General features: G+C 34.6%; 2 protein-coding genes across 5 annotated transcripts; both read right to left on the reverse strand.

The window, feature by feature from the left end:
- Position 1: 1 nt before the first annotated feature.
- On the reverse strand, positions 2–10,571 carry EMF2 (VEFS-Box of polycomb protein). 4 transcript variants are annotated; one of them, XR_016031777.1, is made up of 22 exons: positions 10,325–10,464; positions 9,846–9,962; positions 9,066–9,234; positions 8,780–8,835; positions 8,037–8,151; positions 7,788–7,947; positions 7,662–7,703; positions 7,055–7,194; positions 6,342–6,401; positions 6,083–6,204; positions 5,329–5,393; positions 4,407–4,459; positions 4,198–4,251; positions 4,060–4,119; positions 3,638–3,684; positions 3,428–3,549; positions 2,521–2,701; positions 2,171–2,219; positions 1,028–1,257; positions 727–977; positions 428–517; positions 2–305 (listed from the first exon to the last, which is right to left on the reverse strand). XR_016031777.1 is itself a non-coding variant. In XM_012984505.2 (22 exons), the coding sequence occupies exons 2-22, from the start codon at positions 9,878–9,880 to the stop codon at positions 191–193; spliced, it is 1,899 nt and encodes a 632-aa protein (XP_012839959.2). In that variant the 5' UTR covers positions 9,881–9,962; positions 10,325–10,571; the 3' UTR covers positions 2–190. The 4 variants fall into 4 exon arrangements, 3 of the variants coding, with proteins under 3 accessions (XP_012839959.2, XP_088675864.1, XP_088675866.1); XM_012984505.2 differs by having other exon boundaries at positions 727–806; positions 1,174–1,257; positions 10,325–10,571; XM_088819738.1 differs by having other exon boundaries at positions 727–806; positions 1,174–1,257; positions 10,167–10,407.
- Positions 10,572–14,006: 3,435 nt separating this feature from the next.
- On the reverse strand, positions 14,007–17,391 carry LOC105960352 (ras-related protein RABD2a). The gene is made up of 8 exons (XM_012984507.2): positions 17,117–17,391; positions 16,227–16,299; positions 15,560–15,607; positions 15,426–15,473; positions 14,963–15,034; positions 14,720–14,875; positions 14,511–14,614; positions 14,007–14,412 (listed from the first exon to the last, which is right to left on the reverse strand). Exons 1-8 carry the CDS (start codon positions 17,128–17,130, stop codon positions 14,316–14,318), a joined length of 612 nt encoding a protein of 203 aa, XP_012839961.1. The 5' UTR covers positions 17,131–17,391; the 3' UTR covers positions 14,007–14,315.
- Positions 17,392–18,719: the final 1,328 nt, after the last annotated feature.

Here is an 18,719-nt window from a genome sequence, read left to right on the forward strand (position 1 = left end):
AGTGTTTGAATTTCAATACCTATTATAATCAACCATTTTTACATGTTCGAAAGCACTATCCAATAACAAAGTAAAATTACATAAATTAATAAAAGGATATAAAGATAAAATAAACAGTTAATTTAAGAATTTGCATGACTTCTCAAGCCTAAATATAAAACACCAAAGGTCCACAATCGCCACGTCGTTTTCATGGATCCGCGTCTTGGTTTTGGAATTGCTCGAGAATTATATTACAATTGTTCATGGTGCGAGCATCAAGAAGGCCGTGATTCCAGAGTTTAATCATCAATAATCTCCAACACCTAACAATAACGTCATAATTAATATACAATCAAAAACGAAACCTTAGTGCACGATAAAAGGAAACCAAACCAATTTGATAGAGAATTTGTAATAATATAGTAAAGATTTGGTGTGCGCTTACCAAAGTAATGCTGGTGTTCGAATAAGATCATGTCCGTGCAAGTTCGAGAAAGCCTCACAAGCCCAAGGAATATGCCCATCTGCTAGTACCCTGCAATAATTACAAAAATAACACCTTAACGAAAATAATAATAAATATACAAACGAAAAATAAAAACTCGGAAGAGTTCACTCATCACTTGATTAATGTGTTTCTAGAGCCAAACATGTGTCAGTATCTGACAAACCTCGCGAGAAGATCATCGAGAAATATTAGCATAAAATTCGAAATAGATGAAAAAAACCCAAAATTTTGCTGACCTTTGTTTACGAACAAAAGAATTCCAGAGATGCATCAACTGCTTCTCGTCTTTCGTGACATCCACAAAGTCATCAAGCATCTGCTCAACATCAGTTCAATACATTATTGGCAAATGCAACACGACGAAATATCGCTTGCCATATTTTTTAGGTAAGCATATATACTCAACTATGAAAACGTTTTTAGGTTGAAAAAAACTATATGTTAGCATCTCAGTAAGTCCAGATAGTAAATTGAAAAAATATGCAATCTCAGTAAGCAACAAGTTGAGTCGCTTTTGCTTCTTAAACATAAATATGCAATCTTTCAGTATTGCCTATTCCACATAATATAACAAAACCCTCGAATGAAAGCAAATAAACAAGTAGAAGCAGGTCATATGCACATCGTAGAGATAAGCAAGAAATTGAAAGCAATAATAGCATTAAAAGAAGAGACAGGCGCACCCTTCGATCTTCAAGATCTGCAACGTCATCATCGACTTCATCCTCACTGTCACGGTCTGAAAGGACTTGCTCCATGGCCATGGGCTGTATTGATTACAAAATATTTACATTTTAGATATCATATCGTTATGTCAAATCGTACGCAAGAAATTAAACGTAACATATAACTTCTCATGCGTTCAACAAATTTTGTTCAACAAAGCGAAAGATGGTGCAGTCAAAACTCAGCAAAAGGCAGGTATAACAATATAATGATACATCAAGAATGAGAATAGAAGTTTTAAAGCATATGCCGTTTCAACAACATCCATTCGCAATGTGGATCAAAAATAAATTTAAAATGTGAATTTGCATCAGAGACATTGGACACTTTAAAATGCCAAAATATATTTTATCTCCTTTATCTGTTGGATAACAAGCTTTTGACTGCATTGAGATATTAGGGTTTAGGGGAAAGATTACATAACGAGGGGTCGTCTTTGTTGCACGGACACTTCAACTTCTTAATGTTCATGTGACCTATTTTTTGTGATATGCCGTTTCGTCATTCGCGTCAGTGCAAATAGGGGATCGTGATTGTTTAACTATTGAATAAAGGTGTAGTACCATGGAAGTTACTCGGCAACCCAACCGATATGATTTTTAGGACATAAATAGCAAAGGAAGTTTTTTAGACCAACACCTTTTTTCTTTTCTAACCCAACCACTTATTCGATCACTAAGGCTTAGCCTAAGAGGTATTGGAGCTCTTCCACAATGGGGTTTGGTGAGAGGTCGGAGATTCAAATCCCTTTGGGTGCGTGTATTGTAAGGCCACATTATTAAATAAATTAAAATAAATAAAACCCAACCACTTATTCGTCACCCAGACTATATTAGAGTCGATTTAACAGAGATCAATGTCACAAACCAAATTGAACTGCACAAGTACGAACACGTTGGTCATGCATAACAGTTTACCTACTATAAGTAAAATAAATGATCGTTAAATACTCACTTGAGCTCTATGTGAGTGAAAGAACTGCCGCTTCTGCAAGAGGGCGCGACTGAAAGGAAAAAAAAAAAGGAAATTTCATTATTAGTTAGTGACAATCATTAGATCATTACCTTGCTTAACGACTGACACATGATTTCTTTGGAGCTGGCTCAAACTCAAATCCAAATTGGGTAACAGATAAACATAAGAGAAAATTAACTACGACCTCTAGTATCTTCGATATATGTCACTCAACAATAAGAATATCATCTAATTCTCAAAAAGTCGGCAGATCATGATCACCTTGCAATTAAATTAGCCAATTTACAGGATTCCAAATTCACGTAAATAAACACTGAGCAGAAACTTACTTTCTAGGGTCAGAACGCTCTATCGATAACTTCCTCGTCTTTGCAAACTGTAGTAAGGCTGGAGGTGTGAGGTTGCTTCCAGGCAATGACTGAATACATTCTGGGTCTGCTGCATATGAATGAGCTGTGGCCGACGAAACCCTGGGACTGGAGGCGTCACGTTCCCCACTCTCTCCTATACCTACGGAAAATCAGATATACTTCAAATCTATATATAACTATACATGCCTATCCATCTGCACACATGCGCACACACACACACACACACGTACACACACACACACACGTACACACACACGCACACACACACACACACACACACACACATATATATATATATATATATATATATATATATATATATATATATATATATATATATATATATATATATATATATATATATATATATATAGGTTGTAGGTTGTATTCATGTTTTCTAGGGTAATTGGTGTTTGACTACAACTGAGAAAAAAGCAGGTCGTAAACTCTTGACTGTCTCATGTACACCAGTTTTCACTTCATCTTGCAGGCTAGAGAAGGAACCCAAATGTCTAACAGATATAACCTAATGAATTAATAGATTTTTAGCGCGGAAAATAGTGATAGTAACTTTAGGTTTCAGACATTTTCTTTGATGAATGATGTTGCTCACAGAGCTGAACAGACGGTCTAAGTGTGCAAATCGGGATGTAGCATTCCCAACTAAGGAAGTCAGGAGTAACAGTAAGTGGTAGACAGCAGTTTGAAAGCAAAGCAAAAGACAAGCTTTATCTATGACTGAACTCCAAGGAAAGTTCCCAATGCTATGTTGAAGTTCAATTTGTCACTAGATGAATTAATACACAGGAAAGAGACCTTGTTAGCAAATAGTAGTCATAATCAATAGATCATATGTATAAATTACCATCAGTCTTTTCTCGAAGCTCAACAATTGATCCCGGCATTTCCGTGTCCATGACGAGGGGATGGACATGCTTTGAACTCTGAACTACGCTCCTAAGTTTTCTGCGACGTGATCCCCTAGAACTGCGTTGCACCCAGATGATTTCAATGCATTTAACATAAAAAGCACAAACAAGTAATTGTCGAAACATTTACTATATCCAAGGCGTACCAAAGGAAAAAAGTTTGCTGCTTAGGATCAACACCATCTGCAACAATCTGCACAAAATCATATTGGAAAGGTCAATCCAGTCCCCTAGCACAATGAAGAAACATTGTGTAACTACACTCGTAACTATGTTTACAGCATTGCTATCTACTTCTCGTACACGAAGCTGTCAGTCTAAATAGATCACTTTTTTCGCCTATTGTACTAAAAAAAATCTCCGTGTGAATTTCTCAAGACAATGTAGCCTTTAGTTGGAAATCATTGCACTTTTCATCAATGAAACATCGGATTCTCATCAACGTAGTTAAAAGTTATTTTCAAAAACTAAGATATAGTAGCCAATTTATTTTCATCCATTACATATCCTAAACATGGAAAAACAACAATCGAAACAGAACATGTGCAAAATAAACAGGCATTCTGACCTCAGACCTCCATGTATCCATCTTGACAGATACATTCACAGCTTGAAATTCCTCTGTTACCTAGACAGTGTCATGAGCAATAAGAAAAATTACTCAAACACAAAAGACTAGATTTTTTAAACAATCAAGTTTACCAACCCAAAATTCAAAGTTGAAGAGGTCGTGTGAGGAGGGCAAATGATATCTCAGACCCTGTTAGAGTTTGAAAAAAAAAAATTTAAAAGGACAAATAATAATAATAATAATAATAATAATAACAAATAACAATAATAAATTAAAAAAAAAAAATTGCATGGTCAGCATACATTTTTAGCAACAGGATATAAGAATGTTAAATTGGACAATACCTTAAAGCTTGCACATTTGACCAAACAGAAAGGGCATGCAAAGTCCTCCGTCACTGTGTATAGAGATGTTAAGTCAAGCTTCATATAAAACTTTGCAGCAAGATGTAAGGATAAAAGCTATCTCACACGAAGACTAAAAACTGGAATAAGAAAGTTGAACAAAAAACGAAAAAGATACACGTGGGGACAAAGTTAAGTCAACTTTAACTAGTGAAATACCTAGGAAATTGGTATAATTGATGGACTACCAAGTATCAACCAAAACAATCACAAGAATGAACTATCATAATGACAGGATTATAATGATGCAAAAGAACTAAGACGTCCCATCACGACCCATGACACAGTGCATCCACCTACCAAGACATATACTTGCACTGTTCACTCACTGCAAATTTTCTGGCACCTTTCTGGACATTTTACAGTCGCATAACTTAGACTATGGTCGTAATTAGTCATAGATATTTCACAAAACATTCGAGAATGAGTAGTTAATAAATTCTAAGGAGTCCTAGAACAACGTGGATTAATGAGTAGTCAACCTTTACCTTCAACAATTTTCTAGGCAGTTGAACCTTTAAAGCATAAAAGAATGAGCATTTATAACACATTTCTATATTTGTGGCATTCTTATGCCTCCGTCGAGAGAGGTTCTACTATAGAGAGAAATCAAGAAAGTAATGGCTCCATTCAGTTGTTTAAGATCCCACCCTAATCAAGATATCATGCACCTAACTATACTTGCAGCACACAACTTTTGATAATTGACAACTGAGATATTATGACCTCAACTTCCATCTAACCACTCCGAATCTCGACTGTGTCGCATACAATTAGAAATGCAAACAACATTTGAAGGTGAAAGAACAAGCTACCAGTCACAGACATAAATCATTTATCACAAAATTGGTAACCAACTTACCTTCAGTTCTCTGCAACTTGTTATTATAGTATTTGTAGTTGAAAACAACATTCCCAGTCCTCAACCTAGACAGCACCAACCAAGAAAAACAGTGAACTCCTGAACTGCTATGCAAGTGCACGATTTCTTAACAAATGAATTAAAGGTACGGAAGGGTGTAATTCCTTCCAAAGGGATGGGGAAAACAAAGATAGAAAAAGACAAGGAACAATTCTACTCCTGCCACACACAAAATCCATATATCTTTACAATCAGTCAAATGTTATGGTCCCTACTTTCTAAATATTAAATCTCCATTATAAGTCCTAAAGCAGCAAATTTCACATACTTGATAATATAATCTCATTGGACTATACCAAACACGGTTTTACTCAAGCTACGGCATTTTAATTAGGACAGATAAAACAATCTCATTCAGCTAAAGGTTGATAGTTAAGAAATATGAACTCACGGCATAATAAGATTAATTCTTCTAGTCAGAATAAAGAGATGAAAAAAGGAAAGAAAATAGAATGTGTAATAGCCCTTTTTGTTATTGCAGACACTAAAAACATTGAGCATGTGTTTCAATAAAGCATCCTCGTAGGAAGTGGATTCCCCATGAGCATCTTACAAATGATTTGACTAAGACTGATTTTGACATATTTTGATCCTTAAGATTGGTAACTCCATCAGTATATTTTTTTGCCTGAGAATGTAGTTTACGAATGTCATGCACATCAATATGCATGAGAGAGGTTGTGAGAGAGTTCACCTAATAATCTGAGGTAAAGTAGATGAAGGGACGTCGTTGTATGAGAAAAAATCATAAGGAGACCTCTCCTTGGCCCCAGCTTCTTCGGCTACAATGCTTACTTGCAGTTGTTGAGAAATAGCCTTCGGCAAAGAAGATAGCAAATAAACAACGAAGAAAAGCAATTCAATTGAAGAAAAAAACTTATCTAAGAATCAAATAGAAGTTAGATTTTTTTCTTTTCTTTTATCTCTTTTTTCTCAAAAAGGATGGGGTGTACCGTAACTCCTGCATGAGGGCTATGAAACGAAAAACATTTGTCTTCTCCGAAACAGCTCGTCTGCAAAAGAGAACTGATTTTAGAAAAAGGGGGGGGGGGGGGGGGGGGGGAAGGCAATACAAGATGATTCCAACGTCTGAAAAAGAATCTCAAACTGAATCAGAAGGCAACATATGAAACATTTCGGAGGGACAGACTGGAGAAATAAACTGATTATATATTAGCTTACTTTTAATATTGATAGGAGAACAGTTTTTCTTTGGGGCTCAGCGAGATCCCGCTGTTGTTAAGGACGAAGAGTTTATGAAACGAGTAAAATATTGTTTTAAGGGTTAAGCAGGATCCTTGGACTGTTTCTTTTTTATTATTCTCTCTTAGAATGAGGATAGTTATTGGTCCCTCAATTCCCCTCTGGAATCCGGATGACTCGATCCCATGACCAACTAGGTCATAGGAGCAAGGTGCTACCAACAAGCTACCTTGTCTTGTCACAGGATCCTGGGACTTTAAGGAGGAAATCGTGCTTGAAAAATATGGAAGTGAGTTTGGGAAATAGTAGCTGGATAAAAAACATGTTCAACAACAGACAGTAGGTCCAACATGTTCAGGATTCATTCTTCCATCAGAACAAGAAGTGTCCGTGTTTAGAATGTGAAGTAACATACTGAACAATGGCTGAACAATGGTATTCACAAATTATTTTGATTGAATACCTTCATGAAGCAGGAATGCAAGTCGACAGTCGACAGCATCTCAGCTCTCCCCCCACTACTCAATGTCAACGACTTCTCCCAAGATAATTGAAGTAATTCCATTGGGATTTTACCCAGTAAGCATTGGCCTCCAGCATTAGCTATGACAATAAAGTAATTATATTAGCAAGAAGCTGTAGATGTTCACAAGAAGCGAATGCAACAGAGGAAAAAAGAAAGCATATGCAAGGCAGAGCCTAGAACCCTATTAAATTGAAAATATTTCTATATATAAAAATAAGTACCATGGGTCACTTATTTACTGTTATTTTTTGTCTATCCCTGACTGACAGATTGCTACTCATACTAAGCGATATTTCAAGCACAAATTCCAAAAATATTGTGATTTCTGTCTTCTTGTTTGTTAGAAACAAAAGATTTGTACTACACACTCACCAAACCACCCACCTACTTAAAATTGAAACTATGTTACAGAAGAGTGAGTAGCCAACTGAACTTTACCTCAGTAAAGCAGGGAACTCCAAATATCAGTTTCTAAGATAGAATTATGCATATTCCTCTCTTAGCATTAAGCAGCAAATTTTAGTTGCAAAGAAAGGTCACGTACCTGGGAATGATGACCCTTCCACATGCTCCTTAAACAATTCAGCTGCAAATGGTGGAAAGCATGAAAATTTTTGCCAAAAGAAGTACCCGTTTGTGCAGGAACTAAGTAGAAACGGAGATAACCTACCACAACTGATAAACAAAATAGAAAGTGAACCAGATTTGACTTCTGCTGATAGTTTGTTGATCTCGGGGAGAATAAAATTCGCTTGATCTTGGTTCATTCTATCATCTCCAGTACATTTAGTCAATATACATTCTCGACTGTAATTATAAACTGCTGAATCCTGCATCAAGATATAGAATCAGAGGGAAAAGAACAAATGAAAGGATAACAGTGAAATATCCAATGAAGTGAAACGAGCTCATACACTACCTCTACAACCGCAGGACTATAAACTGGTCTTGCTAAAATTATACACAAAGGAAATAGATTTTGAATTCTAGATTCATCATTTACAATTGACGGTAGCGAGATTATCATTTGAATCCTGGGAATAAGAAAACACAGAAAAGTGCATCAGTCATGTCAAATCAGTGAGAAATATGCATCCCAAATCCAAATATCAAGCACGAACAAAGGGGGAGGGTAAGAGGAGAAAAATATTAAGGAAGTAAATCGAAGGAAGCTGGATTGCAGCTTCCAGCAAACATATCACAATTAATCCATTATGATGCATGAACTTCCTTTATTCTATAGATTTAGGCCCCTGGGAGCTATGAACAAAAAAAATGGTTGTTCTATCTATAATATCTATTTACGACCAGATCATTAGAAAATCAAATTATGCTATTTGAGTAAAAAGAAGACCAAAGATTGATGAAAATCATAAGATCGGAGCCAAAGAAAACCAGGAATGATTTTGTTATCCTTAAAAAATAAAAGGCATCAATAGTTTAAAAAAAAGTTTGGGTAGAGACATGGATAAATAAGAACTAAAGAAAACCAATAACCACAATATCTTAAGAAAAAGGTGACAGCTTTTTATGGGATTACATACAGAAAAAAAATAGTGCTTACTGCTTCAAAAGGTATCAGAATTCCTAATATCTGAGAGGCTGCAGACAGATCAGCAATTTGTTTGAATAATAAGACCAAGATACCTCAAAGAATTGTACCTTTTTTTGTGTTTTGCTTGTATTTTATATCGCAGACATCTTTGAAGGAACGATGGCTGCAAAAGAACCTGCCTTTAGTTAGAATGAACAAAAAATTCATCATGAAGAAAGCAATGAAATATACAGTTCCCAAGATTGTTGATAACCAGATTACAATTGACTTGGCCTTTCCAGAAATAGTATCGGACGATTCGACTATATATTAAAATTTTCAACTCTCAAGTACATAAATATATCAAAGAATGGTTAGGGAGGGTGAAAAGATAGAAAAAGGGAAGGAATTCACATTTCTGACAGCACGGCGCTGAAGAATATTGTACAATTCAACTGGCTTGCAGTAAATTGAAAGGCTCGCCTCAGCTGCAATCTGCTCTTCTGCAGACAAATGTGCACGGGGATCTTGGCGACACATGTGATCTGCACCTCTAGGGTAACTGCAATTGCAAACACAATTCCTGTTCCAAGAATCACAATGATGATCTCAGTTTATCTCTAACAATCACATTTCAGGTGCAGTCATCTTATTCGAAACCTAAGATACCAAAATCATAAGAGTATCGACCTCGACTCTGTCTGCCATTTGATAAATTACACACCGAGACGAAAAACGAAATACCAAATTTCAAATTTTCATGTCTTGAATTCGATATTCCTTAACATTCTCATGCGCCTTATATTTGTCGTATAGAGCATGGACACAATGAATAACAATAGTGGCACTGCTACGTTCGAAGACAAAATTATATTGTGCAATTGACTAAACAGTACCGCAATCACGCAATCCCTAATTCTCCAATATAATGTCCAATTTGTATTTTTTAACAAACGCATCAACACGAATCATCATGAATTATTTGCATTTTAGACTAAGCGACTAATGGAAACACCAAACCTTTAAGTTCAATCTAATGGTGTAGGGCATGCTATAATTTCCATAATCGCTTATACTGTATTATATCTAACCATTATCGTGAATAAGATCAATTGAAACCGAAGAATGAATAAACGCATTTATAACCTCGACAAAGTGTATATAATGTGCATAGGCCGTAAAATCGAGACTCACGCAGTTTCACGAGCCACGAGAGGAATGCCTGGCATCCTTGCTAGACGGAATTGATGAAGTTATACATAGCTCTCTAAGATTTCCTTCCAAATTGCCAAATAAATTAAAGCTCCAAACCTGAAATCAGGACCTTTGATTTTCAGATGATAGATAGATACAGTTCGAAATTGACAATAACAACAGATTGAATTGAAAATTATAACCCTAGATGTGTGAATTAAACGTTGCGATCTAAATTCGCAGCTGGAATAAATGAAGAATCGTCAAAACATAAGCACAAAAATACAAAATTTAGAGAGACCGATTATCAAAAGCCCTAACTTGGTATTCCTTCGACAACCTTCAACGGAAAACAAAACGAAAAAAGAAAAAGTTTTTTATGATTCGATATACTTATGCATTCCGTATAGGTATTATATACATTGAAAATTTTTGAGCCTGTAGAGAGAGAGAGGGGCGGGGGCGGGGGTCGAGTTTACCGAGTTGACTCGTTTTAGCTGAGAAAACAGTGTGTGCCTGATGATGGTGGGCGTTTGTCCGACGTTTGTGTTGCAGTTTTAATTGTCCGGGGCAAAAAAGTGATAAATAATTGTATTTATTTTATTATCAGTTCTTGATTATTTTTCCGAATATTAATGCCATACTTTTTCTAATATTTTTCTTTTTTTGGAGATGGATCGGAAAACATATATAATATATTTCCTGAATTAATTTCTATTGTGGTGTATTGAAAATTGAAATTTGAATTTCTATATTGATCAAGTTTTTCTTGGAAAATTAAATTATTTAATTAATTATTTGTGAGTGATCTTTTGTCTTTCATTAATATATAGGATAATTTGCTAAACACCTCTCAACATTGTTTATTTATTTTTTACTAAATTCAAGTCATTTATAAGGGAAAGTATGGATAACTCTCTCAACATTAATATGTTTTTTTTTTCAGATTAGAATAGAAGGATTTTTTCAATTTGCTAAAAGTCATTTGTTCCTTAGTTGCGTCTTCATTCCGTCTAACTAACTGCATTCCGTTGGATTCGTCCAACCTCGCTGCACTCTGTCAAATCTGCCATTCCGCCATTGTCATCGTCGAAGTTCTACCACACGAGCGCACACACATAAACACACACACACACACATACTGTTTTGGTTACACTATTTCTCTTTTATTGTAGGGGAATATGCAATACACCCCTCAAATGGAAAATATTTTGAACTAAACCCAATTGACTTGGAAAGACTTTTCCCTACACCCAAATTTCATTCTTAATTAGTGAGACCCCCCTAGACTAGTGTGAGAAGACAAACCTACCATCAACTACTACAACCCTAATTATTTGCTCACCTACCACTTTCATCTTCTTCTCCACCTCTCCACCTAAGGGTGAAAAGTCGGATGGATCGGATCGGAATTAGCCTTTTCGGAAAATTTCCAAAAAGTTTCGGAAGTACAAAATCAATTCCAATTCCAATTCCAAAATTTTCGGAATCTAAAAATTCATTCCAATTCCAAAAGGCCCGGAAATTTCGGAATTTCGGAAAAAAATCGGAAATCACATCAACTTTAAAATTTCAAAACTTAGCCGAAATTTTCTACAATGTTCATAATTTTTCGAGAATAAGAGCATCAACGTCGATAAAAGTAAAACTAATAACTACTAAATTTCAGTTCAAAAAAGTAAATAAAAATGAACACAACATAATATCCAATAAAACTTCTAACAACAGTTCGTTATGTCAAAATCCTAAAACAAAACTTATAGGTGTATTTTTCGGAAAATAAGTATTATATAATATATACTATTTATGGGTGTATTTTTCGAAAAAAAAATCGGATTTTTTCGGAATTAATTTCGGAATCAAATCGGATCGGAAATCGGAAATTCCAAATTTATTTTATATAATTTCAATTCCAATCCAAAAAAATCGGAAAATTTCGGAAATCGGATTTTCGGAAATCGGATTTTCGGAAGTCGGAATGAAAAAAGTTATTCCAAAATCGGAACTTTTCGGATCGGAACCGGCGGAAATTGGAAAATCCGTTCCAACTTGCACCCCTATCTCCACCTAAAACCTCAAAATACTCCTAAAATTTCAAGCTTCATTCACCGTCGTTGCCACCGCCGCTCATCGTCCACCGCCACCGCCGCTCATCGTCCGCCGCCACCACCGCTCATCGTCGGCGCTGCCGCTCATCGTCGACGCCGCCGCTTCCTCCTTCGTCTCCACATAAATAATATCTTTATCCCGTGGTCGTTCACTCTCGATTTCTCTCTTTACACCACCATCGTCTACACATTGATTTACATTTCACGACCATCGTGGTCGCTTGGGCCGCCGCCGCCTCCTTTGTTTCCACGTAAGGCTCCTTCTCTCTCTTTCGTTATCTTTCTCGATTTCTCAGTTTTTTTTTTTTTTTTTTCGAGATCTGCCCACTACCACCACCGTTCCTCCCTCTCTCACTCTATCTTTCGTTCACCACCACCGCCATCACCGTTGTCGTCGACTCTCCCTCCCTCTCTTTCGTTAATTTTCTACATTTATTTATGTATTTTTCGATTTTTCTCTCCCTCTCTCTCTCTCTATCTCTCTCTCTCTATTTTTTTTTTGTTTTTTCCTACAGATCTGGAAATACCGTTTCAAATATGTACAGTAGCAGTAACATGACTATAGTCATATTTATGTATTTAGTTAGATGAATTGAAGCGTACTCCCCCTCCATCTTTTTCGTTAATTTTCTCCCTTTATTTATGTACTTTCGATTTCTCTCTGTTTTTTTTTTCCTCTAGATCTGAAAATACAATTTCAGATCTATACAGTAGCAACAACATGACTATAGTCATATTCGAATACGACTATAGTCATATTTATGTATTTAGTTAGATGAATTGAAACCTACTCCCCCTCCATCTTTTTCGTTAATTTTCGCCCTTTATTTATGTACTTTCGATTTCTCTCTCTCTCTCTCTCTCTCTTTTTTTTCCTCCAGATCTGAAAATACAATTTCAGATCTGTACAGTAGCAGCAACATGACTATAGTCATATTCGAATATGACTATAGTCGTATTTATGTATTTTTTTTCGAATATGACTATAGTCATATTTGAATATGACTATTGTTGAATATGATTGTAGTCATATTCGAATATCTTCTATCTTCTCGTTTCAAGTTGACTTGAAATAACATGATTCAAATTGTGATTTTTTGTGATTTTTTGTGTGGATGTTGATTGTATTGTTTCCCTAAACAATAGGGAATCTTAGTTGGTTTATATAATTTGGTAAACATGACTGTACAACATTATATAATCGGAATTTTGAAGTTAAAAATGGAAAAAAGTGCAATATAAAGAAAGAATATGACTACAATTGATAGAGTCACATATAGTCATATTCAACTATAGTCATATTCGGCGTTGTAAACTGTCCAAAAAAAATTCAATTTTTTGTTTAAAAAAATATTAAAAAAAATTAAAAAATAAAAAATAAATAAAAAATGACTAAAAAAAATCCGAAAAATAATAAAAAATAAAAAATAAAAAAAATCATTTTTTTTAATTTGGTAGCAATTTTTAGGAATTTGGAAACATATTTTTAGGAATTAAACTATTATTATGGAAAGAGAGAAAAAAAGGAATAATTGGGAGAAATTATGCTAATTGATATAAGGGTAAAATTGGGAATACAATTTCTAGGGGTTTATCACAAAGAAAGATTTAAGGGGTGGACATATCACCATTTATTAACTATATGAGGGGTTTATTGCTAATGACCCATTTATTGTAAGTTTGTAACCTTATAATCATGGGAACAAAAAAGGAAAAAATATGAAAAATGGTATGGTGATGGCAGATGGTAATTGTCAAACTCCATAGTAAAATTACATGAAATACATATTTTTTGCTAAACATTTGCTCATTAATGTAACCAAGTTCTGTAAATAAGTTTTCTAAGTTGGTTGTGAAAGTCGTGTTAACTACTATTAGTTTTAATAAACAATTCCGTTAGAGCGACTTCATTCATATCTAGCATCAGATCCATAGCGAGGTAAGACACAAGAACTTCTAAAAACTATAGAGAATTTTCAAAAATGCCCCTTGCTGATAATTGAAATATAGCATATGACGCCCAAAAAATGATAGCATATGACACCAAAAGGACTAACGTAACATGATTATCCAATTCCAATGATTAAAATAAAATAAAAAAACGCAATACAACATAATTGTTCCAACGTGAGCCACATCTTTTCTAGCATGTGGACAGAAAAACTAAGGAAAATAAAAAGGCAAAACAAGAAAACAAATATGCTATTAGAATAAGCAGAGAGTCCTTTTTGTTCATTTGTACAGGACATTTAGGAATAAACATATACTTGAAAGAATGGAACTAATATAAAAGAGAAGCCTTCTTCATCATGTCGTCGTAATAAGTTTTCCCCCCGATTTGTAACTTCGCGAGAATAAAAATCTACGAAGAGCAGCAGCCGCTCTTCTGGGCAACTGGCTGCCCGCGGATCTGCACAGTAGGTGGCCTCACATTTCCCGATGAAGGCTGACTTGCCATCCTGCAATTTTTTGAAAAAAATTAGATTTTGAAAAAAATAAATAAATGGTTTCAAACTATGTAAAGGGAAAATAGAAAGCAAAGGGGATGGTTTCAAACCTATTCTTGATATCAGAAGCCATAGCCATGAAAGCCTGTTCAACATTAATGGCATTTTTGGCACTCGTCTCCAGGAACGGAATGCCAATTTCATCCGCAAATGCCTTTTTTTACGGCAGCAAATAGCGTATTTTAAGCGAAAACATTCACTAAAACGATAATATTAAGTCATTAACATCCATGTGAAAAAATAATAAAGTTTGTTATACCTTTGCTGTATCATACGACACAGCTCTGTTATCAGCAAGGTCGGACTTGTTTCCTACCAGAAGCTTGTTTACGTTCTCACTAGCATATCGATCAATTTCATTCAACCATTGCTTCACATTGTTAAAGCTCTCTTGGTCAGTTACATCATACACAATCTGGCAGGCATTACGAGTAAGTCAATGATATATTTGGATCAGCCAACAGATTGTGTATTGAAAGATAAATCAACGAAAGAAATTTACTATAATGCCATGTGCCCCGCGGTAGTAGCTACTAGTTATGGTTCTGAATCGTTCTTGTCCAGCAGTGTCCCACTGCAAACAAATAATATTAGTATAAGACGTACGAGTCAATTAACGGACCCCATAAGACTCGATCACATGGGAGGAGACTTTGCTAGAGCCGAAATGCACTTAATCACCCATATCATTCATAAAGTACAGATGAATAAGAGACATTATAATATTCAACACTTTATTTTTTCTCAAAATACCACATCCAGCTGATTTATCAATTGATAAAAGAAAGGATGAGCAGGTTTTAAATTATTAATTAAAAACTAACCATGCAACGGACCAAGTACCAAGAACTCTAATCGTGAGAAGTAACATAAATATCTCATAAGTTGATGATTATCACAAGTCCACTTGATTTTGAAATTTATTACTGGAAAAATATAGTAAAATCAAAACAAAGAAAACTTACAATCTGAAGTTTAATAGTCTTTCCATCTTGCTCCACTGTTCGAATTTTCTGTATATAAAAGAAATGTACAGAACTCATAACTCTGATCATGATTATGTCGGGTAAAACTTATAATATAATAACCAAAGTCTTACGAAGTCAACTCCAATTGTGCTGATGTAACTGTCAAGGTACGAATCATCCTGTATGAGAAAGGAAAATAAAAAAAAGGTCCATCACATCATTGCCACTATATTTCACCGAGAAACTTCAAGACTCGGGGATAAAATCATGCTCCACCACACATGCAAAAGCTTCTCATAGTTAACTTTTAAGTTTAATTGATCTTAGTAACTCTATTTTTAACAGTTCAGAAAACATTATCAATGATATATTAGTCAAACCAACATCACTCTCTGTTATTATTCTCATTGGGATACTTATTCAACTGTTGACAACTAAAATTACTATAATGCCAAAAAAAATGCAGTTGGCCAAAAATGGTTATGATCCAAGCACAATAGTCCAATAATATTCAATGGGACGGTCTTTAAACAGTTTTACTATTGCTTCAATGATATGATATTCTCGATTTTGATATACGCCTAACTTTTGGCATATTGTGTACAAATTGGCTACTACCAGTTCAGCCTTGTTTTATATGCACACAGTAGGATGCATTTTTTCTTTATTTTTGTGCGTGTGCGTAGGCAAAGATAGGAGGGAGGGGATTACCAACCATCTAAGCAAGAATAACTAAATGCCAATATGCAATGCAAAATTTAGTCCAACAACCACATTAAGAAAAATCAGTAGACTTACAGCAAATCTCAGGAGAAGGCATGACTTGCCAACACCTGAATCTCCAATTAAAAGAAGTTTGAACAAGTAGTCACTGAAAAACACGACATCAAACATAATGTAAGTAACAATAATATTATTCAAGGTACGAAAAAATGCATCATGATATAAATTTCAGCCACTGCTAAATACAAATCTTGTGATTTTCCTCTGCCACTCAGATATATACTATATAAAACTATAGTTGAAAGTAATAGAAACTTTAGTTGTTAGTTTCTTAGGTGATTATCCGGTGAACATATTTGTTAGTCCATCAAAGTGAAAGAAAGGGTTTCTTCTAGCAGAAAGTCGTAAAGAATTAGATTCCGTAAAATATTACAAGAGCAAAAGCAGCAGAAAACACATTGTATTTCATTAGCTACGCAGTAATTAAAGGAATACCAAATTTAATCACCTGCAAATCCGACCTAAAGCAAATTCTCTATAGCTGCACCGTTTACGCAGAGCATAATTCTTCGATTTACCCAAGATTATGAATAAGCACGTAGGAACAAATAGGAATCAAATTCAAATTGACGACTCAATATTATATAACGATGCCCAATAAGGAGTTAACTAGAATCCGATATCACGAAATCAACCTAGAAGCAGTTTGAATTCAGATCTCAAAATTGAAAATTTTATAACTTTAGAATAAAAATGGAGCAGCAAATTCATGGATCTAAATTCGAATAACATTGCATCATGGGTAAAAAATAAATTTAAAATTCACACCACTGGCGTGGATCTATCAAATCCGAAACTAAACGAAATGAAAAAAATATATTAAATTCCAATTGGAAAAAAAAAAAAAACATTAATTTTCAGTACGGATTTGATTTATCAGAATTGTAAAGGTACGAGAGAGTTACTATTCGGGTGTCATGATCGGATGCGATGGTTGGGAGGTGTGAGAGGCGGAATAATCCCCTTCCGGCAGACGGAGATCGTTCTCGGCGCGTAGACGACGGCGGCGGCGGAGGAGTTGACCGGGATTAACGTGGAGGGCGTTTAATTGAGAAGAAGAAAAGCTTTCCTAAAAAGAATGAATGCCGACAGCAGATGAGTGGTGAAGGGATCTACGAAACTGCCCTTGTAGTTTAAATAACTTTTTTTTTAGCCCAAAAGAAAAAAAGAAGAAAATATTGTTTTTTAATGCACTTTATTTGTAGTATTATTAGGGGTGCAAGTTGGAATGGATTTTTCAATTTCCGCAGGTTCCGATCCGAAAAGTTTCGATTTTGGAACAACTTTTTTCATTCTGACTTCCGAAATTCCGATTTCCGAAATTTTCCGATTTTTTTGGATTGGAATTGGAATTATATAAAATAAATTTGGAATTTCCGATTTCCGATCCGATTTAATTCAGAAATTAATTCCGAAAAATTCCGATTTTTTCCCGAAAAATACACCTATAAATAGTTTATATTATATAATACTTATATTCCGAAAAATACACCTATAAGTTTTGTTTTAGGATTTTGACATAATGAATTGTTGTTAGAAGTTTTATTGAATATTATGTTGTGTTTATTTTTATTTATTTTTTTGAACTTAAATTTAGTAGTTATTAGTTTTACTTTTATCGACGTGGATGCTCTTATTTTCGAAAAATTATGAACATTTTAGAAAATTTCGGCTACGTTTTGAAATTTTAAAGCTTATGTGATTTCCGATTTTTTTTTTCCAAAATTCCGAAATTTTCGGGCCTTTTGGAATGGGAATGAATTTTTAGATTCCGAAATTTTTGGAATTGGAATTGATTTTGTACTTCCGATTTTTTTTGGAAATTTTCCGAAAAGGCTAATTCCGATCCGATCCGTCCGACTTTCACCCCTAAGTATTATGTTAAAAATAGGGAAATTTTCATTTCACCCCCAATAAAATTTCAATGTTCGCACTTTACCCCCTAATATTTTAAAAAAGTGAATGCCCCCTCAAAATGTCATACTCGCACATGGCCCCAATACCAAAATTTGGATGGATTATTCATCGGAATTGAGTATATTTGTTGCACATTGCCACTTTAAATGTTATTTTTATTGCACGTTGCCCTTAAAAACATTATTTTTTTACACATTGCCCCTTTAAAATGTTATTTTTGTTGCACAATGCCTTCCAAAAATTGACTTATGGGACAAGGTGCAATAAATATAATACTTCGAAGGGGGAATATCCATTTTTTTATTTTTAGGGGGAAAGTGCAAAAAATAGAAATTTATAGGGGACAAAATGCATTTTTGTCCTAAAACAATTTATTGATTGTTAAGTTTTTTTTTTTTTTTCTTTTTTATAAGATGGTTAAGTTTTTAATTGCTTGAGAATGATATTCTTATTGTGCTATTTTTGTGTTTTATTTACATGGAGACAAGACCAGACATGACTAATTGATTATATATAAGAGCATTAACATGGATGGACTCAGGTTCTTGGGAGCAAGAATATGGGTGAGAATATATATTTTTTTTATAAACT

This window comes from Erythranthe guttata, chromosome 6, assembly GCF_056151865.1.
Source record: "Erythranthe guttata isolate IM_541 chromosome 6, IM_541, whole genome shotgun sequence".
Lineage (NCBI taxonomy): Eukaryota > Viridiplantae > Streptophyta > Magnoliopsida > Lamiales > Phrymaceae > Erythranthe > Erythranthe guttata.

Bases quoted from the DNA above. Each gene is read 5' to 3' on its own strand.
- EMF2 (XM_012984505.2), bottom strand. From the start codon at position 9,880: ATGCCAGGCATTCCTCTCGTGGCTCGTGAAACTGC. The intron at 7,704-7,787 runs GTAGGTTATCTC...CACCATTTGCAG, and splicing joins TATTTTGTTTATCAGTTGTG to CTGAATTGTTTAAGGAGCAT. The intron at 2,702-3,427 runs GTAATTTATACA...GATTTTCCGTAG, and splicing joins GCTTCGAGAAAAGACTGATG to GTATAGGAGAGAGTGGGGAA.
- LOC105960352 (XM_012984507.2), bottom strand. The intron at 14,876-14,962 runs GTAAATTTCTTT...AATGCCTGCCAG, and splicing joins GCGGGGCACATGGCATTATA to ATTGTGTATGATGTAACTGA. The intron at 14,413-14,510 runs GTTTGAAACCAT...AAAAAATTGCAG, and splicing joins GCTTCTGATATCAAGAATAG to GATGGCAAGTCAGCCTTCAT.